At 35.5% G+C, this 18,360-nt stretch overlaps 1 protein-coding gene across 1 annotated transcript in view; it reads right to left on the bottom strand.

Moving 5' to 3' along the window:
• The window catches only part of LOC109044960 (MAP/microtubule affinity-regulating kinase 3-like), a 36,150-nt gene extending 18,960 nt beyond the window's left edge, over nt 1-17,190 (bottom strand). Inside the window, 6 exon segments of the mRNA XM_042746547.1 lie at nt 700-756; nt 4,034-4,104; nt 4,258-4,270; nt 4,272-4,324; nt 10,995-11,083; nt 17,075-17,190. Coding sequence (XP_042602481.1) covers nt 700-756; nt 4,034-4,104; nt 4,258-4,270; nt 4,272-4,324; nt 10,995-11,083; nt 17,075-17,190 — 399 coding nt within the window.
• Nucleotides 17,191-18,360: the final 1,170 nt, after the last annotated feature.

Raw genomic sequence — 18,360 nt, 5'->3', positions numbered from 1 at the left:
ATAAATCTGTGTTCTAAAATGATTTTATTTTGGTTTGAAATGTGATTGGGACTTTTATTAGAATCGTTTTTTTCACTCAAGAACATTTAATAAGCAGAGATCATTAAATCTAATTTGTTTTTTTTTAAAATAATATTTTTTAGTTACAAAAACAAATCCTAAAATCCACTGCTTATTTCCAAGTTTAAATTCAATTCAGAATCCCAAACTTTGCACTTGCCTGTATGCATAATATAAATGTAATTTCTCTAAGATGCTCCTTACAGTTACTCCGTTCTAACATGCATTTAAGCAGACGGGTACATACAGCAGAAGAAAGAGTGAAAGTGACAGCACATAATACAATAAAAAAGACCCACATTTCCACCTGGCTTCCTGCACACGAGTCATTTAGACAGCTTCACTCTGACACTGGCCTCATGCATCATTTACAGAGCATCAGTCTGGAAACAAAGCGTGTAATGGCGCATGGAGACTTGGAGGGGGAAAGCAGAGGTAAGGGAGACTGGAGAGAGGAAGCAGCATCTTCAGGGGCTCTTGCTCATGTTCTGTCCTCCGTGCCAAAGTACTGACTTAAGCACCATTTTGGTACAAAAGCAACATCTACGTGCAGGGCTTTTAAGAGAATAGCAGTTCTGGTAGAAGATGAACCTAATACTTCAGTCTTTTTGTTTTGCTGGGACAAAAAGATGACCTTACCTTGAGATCTCTGTGGACAATGTGTTTTTGATGGCAATACTGAACCGCTGATACAATCTGAAGAAGAAAAGGAGACAAGGGAGTTTTAGAATGTGGACAGAGACAGAACTGACTGGACGGCAGACAGCCAAATACACCACATTAACTGGCATCATCGCTTTTCCCAGAATGCCATTGATTGTACGGGGGAGCATGTGTGCTGAGGGTCTGACACATGGTCCGGGATGATAAATGAGGGGTGAGAAAAAGACTTGCTGAAACTGACTGCTCAGCACAGCTGACGCTTGGAGCTCCAAACCATCAGAATCAGGTTGTGAGATTACGGTTACAGAATATAGTATAGAATCTATCAAAGAGCAACAAATCTCAATACTTGAAATTGCCACTCAGCAGTTTTTTGCACTTTATAATAATAAAAGAAGATTGCTAGTATCTCGGCATGTAATCCTTGTATTTGGATACAAAGCAAATTAATTTTAAGAATTTAGATTTTTTGCTCTTTGATGAATTCTGTTATTGACTTGAAATCATGTGAGTGGAACCAAGCGCAAGATCCTCCTTTTTTCATTTTCAAAATTTGGGGTCAGTGATTTCTTTTTTTTGTTGTTGAGAAATTTATAGTTCTATTTAGCTAGGATACATTAAATTAATCAAAAGTGACAATAAAATATTTAGAATCTGATAAAAGATGTCTTTTTAAAATAAATGCGGTTCTTTTAAACTTTTTAAAGGTATTCATTAAATAAATAAATATATTGTTTCCACAAAAATATGAAGCAGGTGTTTTCAACATTGAAAATAATCATAAAAAGTGTTTCTTGAAAACAGCATATTAGAAAGGTTTCTATTTTAAATGAATGCTGCTCAGTATGAGTATGAAAAGAAACTAATACTTCTATTGAGCAAGGATGCATTTAATTGATCACAATTGACAGTTTAGACATTTATAATATTTAAAAAAAAACTATTTTAAATAAAGGCTGTTCTTCTGAATTTTATTCAGCAAATTCTAAAAAAAAAAAAAAGTTTCCACAATTATGTTAGGAATCATAATGATTATCTGAAGGATAATGTGCCACTGATGCTGAAAATTCAGCTTTGCATTACAGGAATAAATTACATTTTAAAATATATCAAACCACGATATAAGAGAATTATTTCACAAAATTTCTACATGAAATGAAAATTCACCCCATCTATTTTCTAAATGCATGTGATAGTTGGTATTGTAAAGGATTCATCCATGTAAGTTTCCTTTTTTGATTTTGATTTTTTTTGTTGTTGTTAATTTTTAAGTGAAAGAAAGAATTCTCCAAACTCTTGAACGTTTGTGTAAGCTTGTCTGCTACACAGAGATGACAACCCAAACACTCCTCACATCATCTTGATTATCACATTAGACTCTTCTGGCAGTAAAAGTAATCACAGGTGACAAATATGCATTATTTTTATAATTGCATTGAAAAATGAACAACATTTGCTTCCACATTCCATTACACAGATCCTGACAAAATCTGCAGGCTTTTTTCTGTATTTTTACACAGAGTTAGAGGAAATCTGCAGTGGGGCAGAGACTGCTCCTATTAAATTAGCTAAAATATTTAATAAACCAACATTTACAAATTACGGATCTCCAAAAACATTACTTTAATAAAATACCGCTTTTCATATTGTTAATGTGTAATCCTCTCAAATTACACCTCATAATAGTAGTGGATTTTCTCGTCTCGTTCTCAAATGCACAACATTCTGGATACGTTTAATATTCATGCAGCTCTATCCGTGTCCCAGACATCAAATACGGGGACAGATTTCCATTTCTTTCTCCGGCTGGTGGAAGAATCTGGTGGTTTTTCTGCTCTGCTCAGAAATCTCTGCGGTGCTTCAAGCCTGACCCAGATAAGCTGTCTCTACAGCAGCAGCAGCAGCAGCAGCAGCACAGGACTCAGACGGAGGAGAGGAGGATGGGAGGGAGACCCCACTGCTATGACTACAGATGTCTGCATCAGCTGCGGGCAAACCCACCGTCCTCGTCCATTAGACCGATGGGTCGCAGTGGGATGGAGGGAGGTTGGAAGGGGTCTTCGGGTAATTAAATGAGCAAATGATGCTGTCAGTGGGTGGCTGTCTCATTAGAGCTCTCTCACTCCACTCAACACCTGGAGCTTTTTTGTTGACAGCACATTTGGGCGTAAAAATGCAGCATCAAGCGACAGTTAAAGCTTATGGCTGCCATCACTGTCTGTATTTGTCACCCATGATTCATTTATTACATTTAGCTTATGATGGGATTTTTAAGATTAATGGAGTAGCATTTGGCTGGTCAAGTGATCTTGACATGGTGGTGGTCATAATAAAACATGCTCACCTTTAGGTAGAAAAAAAAACTTAAATATTCTTAAATAATCTAGGACACCGATGCGTCTAGCATAATTTAAAAAAACTGTGATTTCAACTGATTTTTTCATTATTTTTTGAAATAATTTAAAGTATTATTTAAAAAAATTTGTCAACAATACCATTTTTTAAATCTACAGATTTTTTTGACAAAAAATACCATCGTTCTAACTAAAATTAAAAACCAGAATTTGACTCGATTTCACTTTAAATAAAAGAAAAAACATTTAACTGAAAATAAACTACGTAAATTAACTACATAAAACAAAAAATGATATAGACATTATACAAAAATGTTAAAATTTAAACTAAAATGCCAAAAACACGCAACAAAATTACTAAAACTTCACCTAAACTCATTCAAAATATTAACAAAAACTATAATAGTATTTCACTGCTACTAAAATATTACTGGGATGGAATACTAGAATACTGCTTAAAATAAAATAAAATAAAATAAAATAAAATAAAAATAAAATATATAAAATAAAATAAAATAAAAATAAAATATCGGCTTGGCCTACACTGAAAAAAAAAGAAACTTCTTTTTGTGTAAAAATGGCTTAACTTTGGAAGTCTGATCAAATAAGAAGGAGACTGTGGTTAATATAGTTCATTTGTTTGGTCGTAATAGAAATTGAGTTGGGTGCAATGCATTGTTGTCTTGTTCCACAAGAGGTTCTTAAACTGTTCGAACCATATTTAGTTATGACCCCAAACTAAAAGTCATGTATATGGGCCACATTCGGCCCACTGGGGAAACCGTTCACGCGGCTGCCACAGGAACCATCGACTGCCAATCACACAAGCGTCGCACAATTGCAGTTCACAGCTAGCTGTTTCCAATGCATCCAGGAGGAGTGTGAATGGACAGGGCGGTCTGGGTGAGAGCGATAGGGCGGGACAGGGCTGTATCGAGTACACTGCAGTACTGTACCTGTCTAAATTTAGCTCTGGCCTCCTTCTCCTTCATTCGTCCATGTGCTACGAGGTAGTCAAACACCTCCCCTGTGGAGAGAAGAGACGCACAGGGTGAATCATATAGCACTCTTGGTTTCATATGCTTCATTATGTAGATTTACAGGGCTGGTTGCACAGGATTACATAACATAATATGGAGCTCATAAGCAGTCAGTGTCACATTAGCTTCATCAAACTCACCACCACTGGCATAACTCCATCACCAGATAAAGTGTCTTCTCTGTTTCTATGACCTCAAACAGCTTTACTGTAGAAAAGAGACAGAAAAAAAGGAAACATGAAAATCAATTATCATTATCCTGCTGGTTTTATTGTTGCGACTTGAGTGCACCAAATTATTCTTTGCTTGTATTGCAGGCTGATATGACAAGTTGTCTGTCTTCATGAATGCAGCAAAACACAAAAGTAAAAGTTTTGGTTACTGACATCAAGTCTGAGTACTTATTAACTCACTGCCATAAACTTTTCTTTTTTCACAATTATATGTTACAATGCACTTCAAAACATGGCTGTAACCAGGGTTTAAAAAATTAGTGAGGTCTGTGCTATAATAACCTGACCTGTGTATTAATGTAAAATACTACTGCTTTTGGCTGCATTGATAATATTTCTGATAGATAATATGATGATATTTTTTGCGTTTCCCTTGCTGAATGTGCTATCCGGTCAGCAATAACCTGTCCATGGGCTATTTTGATTATTGTCAGTTTCAGTGCTGGCAATGCAGTGTTACCAGATATTGCTACAAAATCAGAAAAAAATAATGGTTTTTTTTTTGTATTTAAATTTTTTTTGCAAATAAGATAAGATAAAATATTGCTGACTCTAAACAGAAACTTCTCACTTTATTAACTTTCTACAGTGTCATGTTAAGTGGAAAAGACAAGTCAAAAGATGCTTATAATAGCTGGATATGGCAACACGGAGACTGCGTCGGCGCCCTACTCACTTATACCTCGCTCAAGTCTCGTTCACTCTGGCAGAGTCTTGGAGTGATCATTTTCATACCACTTGGGATGCTAAACATTCTTGCAAACTGTCTAAACTGAATTATGCATGCAGACATTCATATGAGGAGTTTTAAACAGCAAAGAAGTCATTAAGTGAGCAAATTTTATTTCTGAGCCTGAAAAATTTACCACGGTGTGTATATATCAAATATTTATTATACACTTTTTATATAAATAGACAGTTATCTAAAAAGGCGTTTTGCATTTTTGTTGGTTTGATTTGATCAAAAATACAGTAAAACTGTAATACTGTGAAATATTATTACCATTTAAAATAACCTTTTTTCTATTTTATTATATTCTAAAATGTAATTTATTTTTGAATTTATTCCTGAATCTTCAGGAACCATTATTTTAGTCTTCAGTGTCATATTTCTTATTAACAATGTTGAAAACAGTTGGTGGAAACAACTAGAATGTTCATAACAGCATTTATTTGAAAAAAGGAAGTTACATTTCATAGATGTCTTACTAACACTTTTGACCAATTTAATGCTCCCTGCTGAATAAAATTAATTTATTGCAAAAAAAAAAAAAACTCTTGCTATGTTTTATATATATAATATAATTGTATATATATAAATGTATATATATATAATTGTTCACTGTTAATTCATGTTGTTATTAATACAGTTGCATTTCTTAAAATATGTACAAGTAGAAAATTAACATTGACCTAGTTTAATAAGAGCAGTTAAACTACCCTGCAGTTAATTGTTAGTTCATAATACCTTTAATAAAAAAATAAATAACTGATGCTATCTTTATTTTGGGATTGAAAAAATGACCTGGGCATTCTTTACAAGTAAAAGTATGTTCTAAAACCCTGTGATTCAGCATCCTAATCACCGTTTCTCCAGCCGTACTATTAAAGCATCTAAATGAGCTGAAAGTAATTCACAGATTGCCTGCAGAGGCTCTTCCCTGTTGACTACAAACTGCACAGGACATGCGCCGTGTCTCCAGGAAAAACGTTACTGAAAGCTGCTTTAGATGTGAGTGACGGGCCAGGTTTAAGTAACACTACCCCACGACACACAGCATCAAACGCTTATCCCTTCATGTATGCTAAATTTAGTAACAGCATAAACACCAGCGAAGGGCAGCGCTCTGCTTCTGTGATGATGTTCAAGTTCAGAGGACACACAAACACATTTGTGATCTGTTAACAAAACTTCATCTATTCAGAAAAATAGGTCATCATAAATATGTCAGGCTAATATGCTTCTGCCATCATCTTAAAAGAGTGGTGCGCCCTAAAAAAATGAAATTGCGTCATTATTACTCACCCTAAACGTTCTAAATTCTTTAATGGAAACAAAAAGTTTGGTAAACACATTTTAAAATTTTGGTAACAAAATTTTGGTAGAGATGGAACAAAGAATTTTTGAATAATTATTATACAACTCTTGCAAGTTAAATGGCAGTGTTGGTGTCAAGCTATGATTATATATATATAATTGTTGGAAATAATTGTGTTTAATAGTAGAATTCCTGGTGGAAACTACATTACCCATGATTTCTGCAAAAAACTATCAAGCTAAAAAGCTGGTATACACAAAACATACACAATGCCAAAGCAATCATGGTACTTGTAGTTCTTTCCGTTATTAAAGTTTTTTTGTCTGATTTTTAAAATTTCTTTTTGCATCATATAAAACATTCTTGTAATTAAGGTGATTTGCCTTATAGCTGTTTAATACTTTAAGACTTTTTAAGAATATCAGTGAATAAAAGGCTTTATGTATCCCTTTCTCACATTAATATTCAAAAGACACTTGTATAGTGAAAATTTTTTTTTTTTTGGAGTTTTGTTTGTTCATGCTTGATACATTACAAGAGCTGCATTTAATGACTTTTTCAAATATTTCCACAGAAAATTTTCCACAGACCAAAAATAACAGCATACAGGTTGGAAACAACATGAGGGCGAGTGTGCATAACGAAAAAAACTTTCTTTTAGCGCTGCCCCTGAATGTGCCACGCTCCGTGTTTGACACAGCCAGATCACACATCAACACCAACCACATCCTCTTTCTAGCAAATCCACTCCGCCTTTTTCCCTCATTGGCGAGAAAGGACAAGGACAAAAAAGTAGGTCATCTCTGGAGCAGTGATAGCGTGTGACAGACAGGACGCTTGTACTCTTATGGAGTAGACGATGCCTGAGCGTGTGCCGCCACACAGATAATTGCAAAGGGGCATCGCATGAGGGAAAGCGGAAGCGGAGCGTTGTCATGAAGGACACACCGGATTCCTGATTCTGGGAAAGAAAGATGCTCTATATTCTCAGAAATAATGATGTTGAGATGAAGGACAATTGAATGAGGGGGCGAGCGAGGGAGAAAGGTGGCTGGCTTTCAGAGAGGTTATGTGAGGAGGATGACGGAGGTAAATTATGAAATATGAAGGAGAAAGGTTAGGAAGTGTGTGGGCCATAGATGGGGGAGTTTGAAATTACCTTTCCTCATTACTCACTGTAAACACATTACCTTCACGACGATTGCATCAAACACTTTTCAATGGTTAAGTCATTCATGTGAAACATGCATAATGTGCAAATGGAACAGAAATGGCTAATACAAACAAAAAAAAACACACACAGCACAGACGTACTGGAAAAACAATTAGTAGTGCTGGGAAAAAGTCTGAGTCATTTAAACAAGTCACTCCATTCTGGACACTGTTTTTCAGTGACTAAAAGAAAAAAAAATATTTGTACCTGTTACATTGTTTTGTATGGTGCCTGGGAGGTGACATGTTCGGTTCACTTAGTTTTTCATGTTCTTATTTACCCAGGTTAAAAAACTCATTGAGTTTTTAATTAAATGGGCAAAAGAGTGACCTGGCCCAAGCGGGAAAAGCAGCAACAAAATAGCATAGTTTACCATCATAATACAAAACACAAAAATCAAAGATCCTCAACAACAATTTCACCAAAGGATTAAAAAACACACAGTGTGTTAAAAGTAGCTTAAATTCATGTAATGATGGAAACACGGTCATCTTTAGAATGCTTTGTAGATTATTTCAAGCCAAAGTAGCATTATATCCAAAACCCTTTTTCCTTAGCTCTGTTCGAACCAGAGGGACTTTAAAAGGTCATCACAAGATCATTTGAACGTAGATTGTAGCCATACTTCGATTTAGAAAAACTCAAACAAGATGGAGTTAGACCACAAATAGACTTATAAATAAAACAATACCAATTAAAACTTCTTTGGGTATACAACGATGGTTAACTCAAGCCTTCTCATATAAAGTACAATGATGTGTTTGATAACTACAACCAGTAATAAACGTTAAAACACTATAAAAAACAGTAGTATTAGTTTTTTAGATAAATTATCTCGGGCCCATTCATATACAGCAGATCGACATAATCCAAAAGTGGTAAGAAGGTAGCAGATACCAAATATTTCCTTGCTTTAAAAGAAAATAAAGATCTATTTCTGTAGTAAAACGGCAATTTCAGCTTAAGTTTTGAAATTAATTTATCAATATGTAGCTTAAAAGTTAACTGACTATCAAATAGGATGCCCAGGTACTTATAACTTATAACATATTCTATTTTTGTTCCCAGGAAGGATATATCAGGAAGATCACTTGGTACAGCTTTAGAATTTGAAAAAAAATATTTTTTTAAACTAGTTTTATCTGTGTTTAAAACCAGCTTAAGATTGACTGAACGGAACTGAACCAATTTCAAAACGCTGACTGTAAATAGTGAAGTGTTGATTGTGACGCTGATGAAGCACAGCAGTAAAATAGCAGTGTTGTCTGCATACAGATGGAACTTCGCATTTGGAATATTATTGCATAAATTATTTACATACAAGCCAGGCTTGTATGTTTTGTCATGGCCACGACATAATAACTTGTGGGGAACGTCATATTAACTCGTGGGAACGTGATTATTATGTCGTGGCCACGAGATCATTTTGTTCGAGGTATCGCGGGTAACGACATCCTTATGTTGTACCCTTAAGATGCTGTGTTGAGGGAATGACATCCATTTCTTGTGTCCACGAGTTCTTATGTTGAGGGAACGACAATTTTTCTCTGGTCACGAGTTTAATGCGCAAACAAACCTGCGTGACCATAGCAACCTATGGTGCTATGGTCATGCAATTTTGTTTACGCATTAAAAACGCGTGGCCATGATAAAAAATATGTTGTTTCCTCAACATAAGAAGGAAGGATGTCGTTGCCATGACATAATATCATGTTCCCACGAGTTAATATGATGTTCCCACAAATTAATATCTCGTGGCCACGACACAAACTAAGTGAACCCGACCATGTCACCTCCCGGGCACCGTAGTTTTGGTCATTACTCATAAGTGTTCTCAGAAGTCTTGACAAAGTCTTTTGTTGTAGTGAAAATAGATATTTAGCTAAATCCTGTTTCTGAAAAAAAAAAAAAATTTATCAACAACAAAGTTCTCTCAATCCTACAAACACTATACACAAGATTTTCAACAAATTATTAATAAAACATGATTCAAAAAAGCAATTTGTGAAGTAACTACCATCTTCCATTCAAACACAAATTTGTACACACTTAAAGGCTGCATGGCTTGGGATTCTGCATGCTCAAAATTAATAAAGTTTATACACTACCGGTAAAAAGTTTGCAGTCTGTGAGAATGTGTTTTTAAACAAGACACTTTTGCTTACAAAGGCTGCATTTATTTGATCAAAAATACAATCAAAACAGTAATATTGTGAACTATTAAAAATGTTAATTTAAAAATAACCGCTTTCTGTTAAAATAATATGTGGACCCTGGACCACAAAAAACCACTCTTAAGTTGCACAGTTTTTTTTTGTAGAAATAGACAACAAAAAAAAAAAAACATTGTATGAGTCAAAATCATCGATTTTTCTTTTAATGCCAAAAAATCATTAAAATATTAAGCAAAGATCATGTTCCATGAAGATACTTTGTAAAATATGCTACCGTAAAATATATCAAAACATAATTTTTGTTTAGTAATATGCATTGCTAAGAACTTCATTTGGACAACTTTAAAGGCAATTTTCTCAATATTTTGATTTTGTTTGCACCCTCAGATTAAATATTTCAAATAGTTGTATCTCAGACAAATATTGTCCTAACAAACCATACATCAATGGAAATCTTATTTATTCAGCATTCAGATGATGGAAATCTCAATTTCAAAAAAAACTGACCTTTATGACCGGTTTTTGTGGTCCTTGGGGCAAATATTTTAAAACATGGATTTATTCCTATGATGGCAAAAGCATTATTACCCAGTCTTCAGTCAGTGGCATGATCACTCTTCAGAAATCATTCTAACCCATGCTGATTTGCTGCTCAAGAAACATTCCTCATTATTATCCTCCTTTTAATCAACGGTTTTTCCATTTATGCAGCTTATTTTTGTGGGGAAGGAGTTGTACTGCATTTATTTGAAATAAAATGAAAGTTTTAACTATTTTGATCAACTTAATGCATCTTTGCTTAAATAAAAGTAAAACCAAAAATCTTACTGACCCTTTAAAATTTTGAACATTAGTGCATATAGCAGCCTTTATATTTTAAGAAGGGAGCACCTCATAAGGGGATCATCATATTTGTCATCTAAAAGGGGTCTTTGTCATCTTAAAGTTTGAAAACCCCTGGCTTGCAATATCATAGTGTCACCACTGACCAATCAGCATCCAGAACTAGAACTACATACTTTATAATAGAAAACAAGGGTCTCTCATGAACACAAAACACCTGCTCATGTTTGGGAATGGCAGAGGGAGGTCACGCTGAGGGACGATTAAGGTATTGGGGTGAGTGAGGGGCCAGGGGCCACACAGAGATGACATCATGACGATGGGGGGAGGAGGGAGAGGACATGCGCAGGCCGTCAGATGATGGATGCATCAAACAATGGAACACACGAAGGCATACAGGAGTGCTTTTGTACTGCCGGGAGGACAGCCGCTCGGCCATCTGAATAGGAGCGGTGTGGCGGCTTCTGGGAAAAAGCAGAGGGAGTTCCTGCACAGGGGATTAGAGAGGCCTCCTCTACTAGGTCCGCTTTGTGTGCCACATTCCCAAAACATATCCACAAAAAACAGAAAGAGGAGACCGACGGAGAGAGAGATTGCACTTCTAAAAAACTGATTTACTGTGTGGGACAAACTTACCAATATTTGGATGTCGATTTAGAATCTTCATTATTGTTACTTCCTGCAAAGAGTGAAAAAGCGAAGACAGAAAAAGCTACCAAATAGAGGATGGGCCGCATTTTTTTACTGAGAAAAAAAAAAACAACAACAGTGTACAAGTGGGTGTACAAAAGTTCGGGGCAAATTTTATTATTATTTTTTTAAAATACATTATTTACTGTTCTTTTGAATTTCTGTTAATATGGAATTTTGAATAATAAGGTAACATGACTTTTTAACAAATATATTAAACTGTTTTCAGCACTGATAATAACAGTAAAGGTTTCTGAACAGCAAATCGGGATATTAGAATGATTTCTGAAGGGATCATTTGACACTGAAGACTGTAGTAATGATACTGTAATAAGGGTTATTATAGTTAACTGAAAGTATTGTGTTACTTGAAATATAACCCATAAATGTCATTCATTTTACATTTATTAAAATATAAAAAATTAATACTTTATTTCAACTAGTTTGCAAAGGAAACTTTCCAAGTTTTCATTAAGTTAAAAATTGATGTACTGCCAGTAAAATAACTAACTGAAATAAAAAATTATAAAAAACTATTAGACATACTTAAAAACTAAAAAATAAATAAAAAAATGCACAAACAAAATTACTATAACAGAAAATATGAAAATAGCCATCTAATTTAAAATATAACAAAACTTAAAAACTTATCTCAATGATACAAATTCACACTGCAATCATAGAAAATATATGGCATTTATAAATATATTTAACACAGTGATTTTGACATGTATAATAACAATTTCACAATATGTTCAGTTTTTTACTGTAGTTTGATTTCAATAAATACAGCTGTTGCTAAGCACAAGAGACTTACTTAAAAAAAGACTCTAAATATGGCTTGAAGTCCTCCCTTTAATGAGAATCTATGGAAATTTAGTTTTATGTCAAACAGGCATAAATGCCATGTAGGAGCATTTAGAAAAGTTATATATATATATATATATAGATATATATATATATATATATATATAATATATATATATATATATATATATATTAGTAACACTTGGTGTTCAATTCAATGGAAAAAAAAAAGGTCATTTCTGTTCCATAATCCTCTCTTTACGATTATCACCCTACATTTACATTTAGCTCTCCGAGCCCTTCAAACAAAAACACTTTAGCATTTTTCAGCCAGCCTCTCTTTCACCTCCTCCCAAACATGCAAACCGATTATTATTTCACAAGAGGGTCTTAGTATGTACGTCACACTGATGCGTGCGCAGTTCACTCTCGAAAAAGACTCTGAAATAGTGAGAAACAGTCAAAGGTTACAAAAATGTTTTGTGTCCGTTTCACAGAGGTCAATAGTCCAGTAACCACTGCACAAAAAGAAAACTACCAAAAAATCAATTACACCCCTATGATTAGTGCAGGGCTAATTAGGCTCTTAGTCAGCCAGCACAATCTATACTAAAGCACCTAGTACAAACACTATTCACAGCTTTCTCCTCTATATATGAACATGGAGCCAAGGTCAGGTTACATTAGAGACGAAGGATATAACCTGAGCTGACATGTCTAAAGTGGGAAGCTGGGCGACCCTGAAACCCAGCGCTGTGGTACAGGTAGAGCGAGACAGATCCAAATGATGGCATCTTATTTCAAACATGTGCCCTGAGAGAGCCGTGTCAAAAGACTAAAATCTTAGTCTGTAATACACAGCCTGTGGCTTTGTAGTGAATAGTGGAAACACCGATCTGCAGACGATGTCTGCAGTTTATTTTTCACATCAAGATAGGATGAATCTACAGTGCCACAGCAAAAAGAAATAATATTTTATCAAAACATGCAGACTTCACTGAAGTGTGATGAGGACAAAAACGTTTAAACTGATGCCAACATGACTCATCTTTTTATTATGACGTCTTTGTTGACAGGTTTCGTGATAATCGAGGGCCTGAGTAACAGGCCGGCTCGGCATTAAAGTGGCAAATACTATCTTAGGCTCCTCTTCTTTTTTCCATGTTAACGTTGCTCACAGTCTGGGCTTTTCCTTATTGACTTCGTCACACAGATAACCCCGCCCCCAGTTTCTTTCCGCTCTCTCCAGCTTTTTCTGGGAGCACATGTTCTAGAAAAAGACTGAACCAGCCAGGTAGAGCTTCAGCCAGCAAGCCACCAATTACAGAGCAACTAAATTAAAAAGAAGCCGAGGTTCTCCGCTAATGAAGCGGAAGCTATCCAGACCATACCGCATGGGTTTTATGGCGTCCTAGAGCAGAGCTTGCTATGAGGTGGAAACATCAGATAGTTTAACATCTTCTGGTTGAATGTAAAGTGATGAGTCATCGAGTAGTTAAAGGAAGTGGGGATGGGACATACAGCGCCTACTGTTTAGATGTAAGCCTCCCAAGGCACACTGCAGAACGGAGCTCTTAAAACAATTATCATCACTGAAACCCACTGCGTCACTTATACGAGAAGAAAAAAAATATGTAATGATGAATAAGAATTTACTGCAGAAGAACGTGAATTGATGAAATAAAAATGATTTATGGCATTATTTTTTTAACGCATCTTAAAAAAGGGACTAACTTTTTTGCACTGCACTATTCTATGGATAATGCTGTAACAAAAATAGTCACAATACAAAATTACCGTAAAAAAAAACCAACAGTAAGAAGTCATATATTATTCAAACCTTTGATCAACAATCACAATACACTGAGATCACAAACAGCTACAATATATACAAAATCTTGAATTATCTATTTAATTTAAGGTGTGTGAGTGTCAGATTTTATATTCTACCCGCCCACCTTAAATTTCAAACATATGAAAAATAATAACACATAATAAAATAAAAATTGTAACCTAGATGGCAGTGCATATGTGTGAGCATCAATTAGAACAGACATGAAAAAAAAAACTAGAAGATGTGTTTCAAAGAAGGTAATACGCCCAAGATTAAACTTTGTTGACAAAACTCTTAATGTAAATAACAAACCAAAACAAGAAAAACAAATAAAGGGCATATGTGCACTCAAATTCGCTAAGAATAGAGCCGTTTGTTTTCAAATCATAACACACTGAAATTTTAACATTATGTGCACCTCATAAAAATGATTTAACATAATAATTATAAAAATAAATAAATAGGAAAGAATGAAATAAATAACAGCATATGGTAGTTATTAATTCCAACCAATCAGTCAAGAGAGCTTTAAATTTGTAACAATGAGTGAAACTAATAAGAAGCTCTAACTCAAATAATATTTCGACATAAATAACAATAATGTCAGTGTGGTGTAATATTATAGAGCCTTCAACTAGTCTGTTTTCCGTCGTGACAATAACCTTTTTATTTGTGGAAAATAAAAAAATGAATAAAATGTCAAATTAAATTAAATAAATAAATAAAATTAGGGTGCCTTGACTAGTATCACTCAGGCCAGAATAAGGGATGTGTTTTCAACAAATAGTGCCTGTTCAATCTGTTCCCATCATAAAGACTCTCTACAGAATATAGAGCTCATACCATAGATTTCTCCTCATTGTCTGTCCTAGGAACGACTTATAAGCAGACTGTGTGTCCGATAAAAGATCCTTTTATCCAGTACTCTCCCCACGTCCTGGAGAATTTAGTCACGTATCGGAAGGGAGTCAAGTAGCGCCCTGCCACTTTAAGCTAGTGTTGATAGAGGAACGGACATCGGCCAGGGAGCGGAAATGAAGCTCGCGAGGTCTGGCAAATGAGACAAAGGATTTCTGCCTTCTCCCATCGTCTACTCCCTTGTGTAACCACACCACTAACATATCTACTTCATCACAAAGATCTCTAGGGTTGGGACTAGGAAGCTTATCCTGTAAATAAACAACACGGTGTGTAGTGCCATGCTCTGTCAACCATCAAGTGCCTGATGTCTGTGTGGTAGGAGGGTAGCAGCACTGCACATGAAAGTAAAGCCTATCGCTACACACTCATGAACAGCCCTTTGTAAATGGATGTCAAATCTTTATCTTGTGAAATGCCTAACGAGGATTAGCACCGCAATTTATTTAAAAGTGACCCTATTATGGATATTTCGAAAAACTAACCTTTCCATGCACAGGTTGATGTTAACAGCATTATGTGAGTTGTAATGTGAAAACCTGTCCTACAAAGTTTTATAATATCTAAAAGTGCACCGGGTCTAAGAGTAGTATTGTCTTTCAAAAACGCTCAAAGAGTATGAATAGTTTATTTATTTAACCATAAGTAGGGGCACTTTAAGCCGCTCTCATGCAGTGTGTCGTTACATAAGTGCGATTAATGTTCAACACATGTGTGGACGGCTATTTCAAGCAGAATTGCAGCATGCAAGTTGCCCATGTGCGTGTCCCAGTATCTCAATCTAAAACAATGTGCTGTTTTCTCATGGCCCGTGGAGGTGTTTCGAGCTAAGAAGCTACTTACTACTATGAATACACTCAAGTGTTGTCACATATGTACAACCTACCACATCCAATGGTGCATCATTGCACTAGAAACCCAGGCACGAGCGGATGGTGTAATGTGTATTTTCAATTCTGTCGACGACACGTACTGCCCTATATGCCTGTGTCATGTGGCCGTGACAAGCTGGGAATGGGGGCACAACATGCAACAACAACATGCCACGAGGCAACACGTTCATCAGTAGGATGTAGTATTTTAACGGGCAATCTACGGAATTATGTCTGAGCTTTCCACGGTTCGGTGCCATCATAGGTAATCTCAGAAGTAAGCAAAAAAACCAAACAGCTTGAAACGTACTCAGGTCGAGATCCTACTTTTTGAAGATCTGAATTTGATCCAAAACGTTCCCCAATAAATAGTCCTACATTTTATTATCAATGAAATATTCTGTGTTTCACTTATCGATAGTACATTACACACTCATGGTGCTACCAAATATTTGTTGTTAGGCCTATGTAGATGTTTACCAAAACAACACAAAGTAACACAAGGAATAAATTATTTTGGAAAATTATTTTCGAACAAATCAAATGAAACCAGTTGAATTTGGCTGAGGTTAGTCAAAACATGAGGAAGGGCCCACAGACGCATGTATGGCGTCTCATATAGTATAGCATTCAGGCTATGCTTGGGAGAACCCCTAACAGGAAAGAAACACAGCTCAATCATTCTGCACTTCCACGAGTATCCTGAACGTGAACAGGAAGAGGTTTCTTAGGTTCTGTGCTTTTCTATTCTATTACTTACTAAAAGTCCAGAACAGATTCGGTCACTCTCACCAAAAGTCTTGTTTGAGCAGTAAATGCTCTAGGGCCTGTCATTTAATTACCATTAGTGCAAGTAAATTATAAAATAATATTCCTAAGGAATTATCATCAGAGCCACTGAATCGTACTGAATTAATCACCTGAGCTGTAAATGCATATTTGTCCTAATCCACTCGAGCGAAGATCAGAGCAAAAGAACAATGACATGACTCTATGTGTGATTGGGCTGCCTGGGCCCCTGCCTAAGATCATACACAACTCCTCACAAAATAACTCATTTGTTGGACGCTGTCAGACAAGAAGAACTAGCCCCAATTCCTGCTTTAAGCTTCCTCTGAAATGGACACCCCAAGCCCCTTGATTGATGTCCACACGCAAGCATACCGTGAACATTCTACCCCGCGCTCTACTCTCACGCGTATCCTTTTGAGAGTATCACCTCTATTCCTTCAATAAGCAGATGTGTCAGCCGAAGTTTTTCCTGTTACTTTTTCCCATTACCCCACCCATACTGACAGTTTGGGAATGGTCTACGCACAGACATTTATACCCACCTTGACATTCCTACATCACCACTCACAACACCCTGCCCGACTACGTCCACACTCTCCATCTCCTTCGCACCATAAAACGGCAAAACAGCACACGTTAAGTTAGTCATGCGCTGCATTTCTTATATGAATATATTCAAATTAAAAATGTAAATTTATTCTTGTTCGATGCAAAGGCTGAATTTTCAACGACATCATTACTCACAGCGTCATTTCAGTGTCACCTGAAGTCCTTCCAGGACAATCATACTTTAAGGATGCTGATTTGCTGCACCTCAAGAAAAGACATTTTTGTTTTGTTATTTAGAGTTTGAAAACAGTTGTGTTTCTCAATATTCTTTTATGACTTCTTTTTTATATATTACTTTTATGGACTAGTCAAGTCATACAACAGGATCCTGTGTGAGGCCTGTGAGAAGGAAAAAACAGTAAAACTGCAAGCTTAATTTGCCCAAGTTACTTTAATAAAATAGCCCCACCCACCACATGTACAAACACCAATCACACACTGGTCCTCTGGATTACCAGTAGGCAACTGGCAGTGGAGAAACAGGAAAACACTTTCGCAGTCCATCAAAAACAATCACCCCAAACTCCCCTCTCTCTCTCAGCAGCACATCTTCATAACAGAAGTCCTCATAGAGGCCGCAGTCGTTAGTACCAGAGTGAGGAAGAGACGGGGCAGTTCTCCAACCCTGCACACACAGTGTCTCACCACACAAAATACACATCGTAGCATATGAGCTGCTGCGCCGGTGGTAATAACAGTACGAGAATAACAGGTTCCCTGTTCACAGTTATTATGAACTCCATAGACGATAATGCAAAATAATTAGACTAAATACGATAAAAAAAAATGGGTGATTTTGGGTTATAAAGGTTTCAAGTTTCAATAGTTTCAAGTTCTCAGCAGGCAATAATATTCACAATTTGTGTTGGGAAAGAGTTCACTTTTCCCTTTTATAAGTTGAAAACAATTAGTTTTTCTACACTAAATATACACAATTATTTGCATATTTAAATAATAATATTTTTAAAATAATAAAAAAAAGAATATTAAGTTACAAAACATTTTTTTCTAAATATATATATATATATATATATATATATATATATATATATATATATATATATATATATAATATATATATATATATATATATAAAGAAAACATGAAAAATGCGCGTTTAATTTTGAGATTTGCTAAATAACATTAAAAGGTGTTTATTAAATTATTAATGTTTCTAAATATTAACTTTAACTCATTCATTGAGCATGGTAATCCAAAT

Source organism: Cyprinus carpio, chromosome B20 (genome assembly GCF_018340385.1).
Source record: "Cyprinus carpio isolate SPL01 chromosome B20, ASM1834038v1, whole genome shotgun sequence".
NCBI lineage: Eukaryota > Metazoa > Chordata > Actinopteri > Cypriniformes > Cyprinidae > Cyprinus > Cyprinus carpio.
Note: the sequence above shows the minus strand (reverse complement) of the source record. Positions and strands in the feature narration are given on the sequence as shown.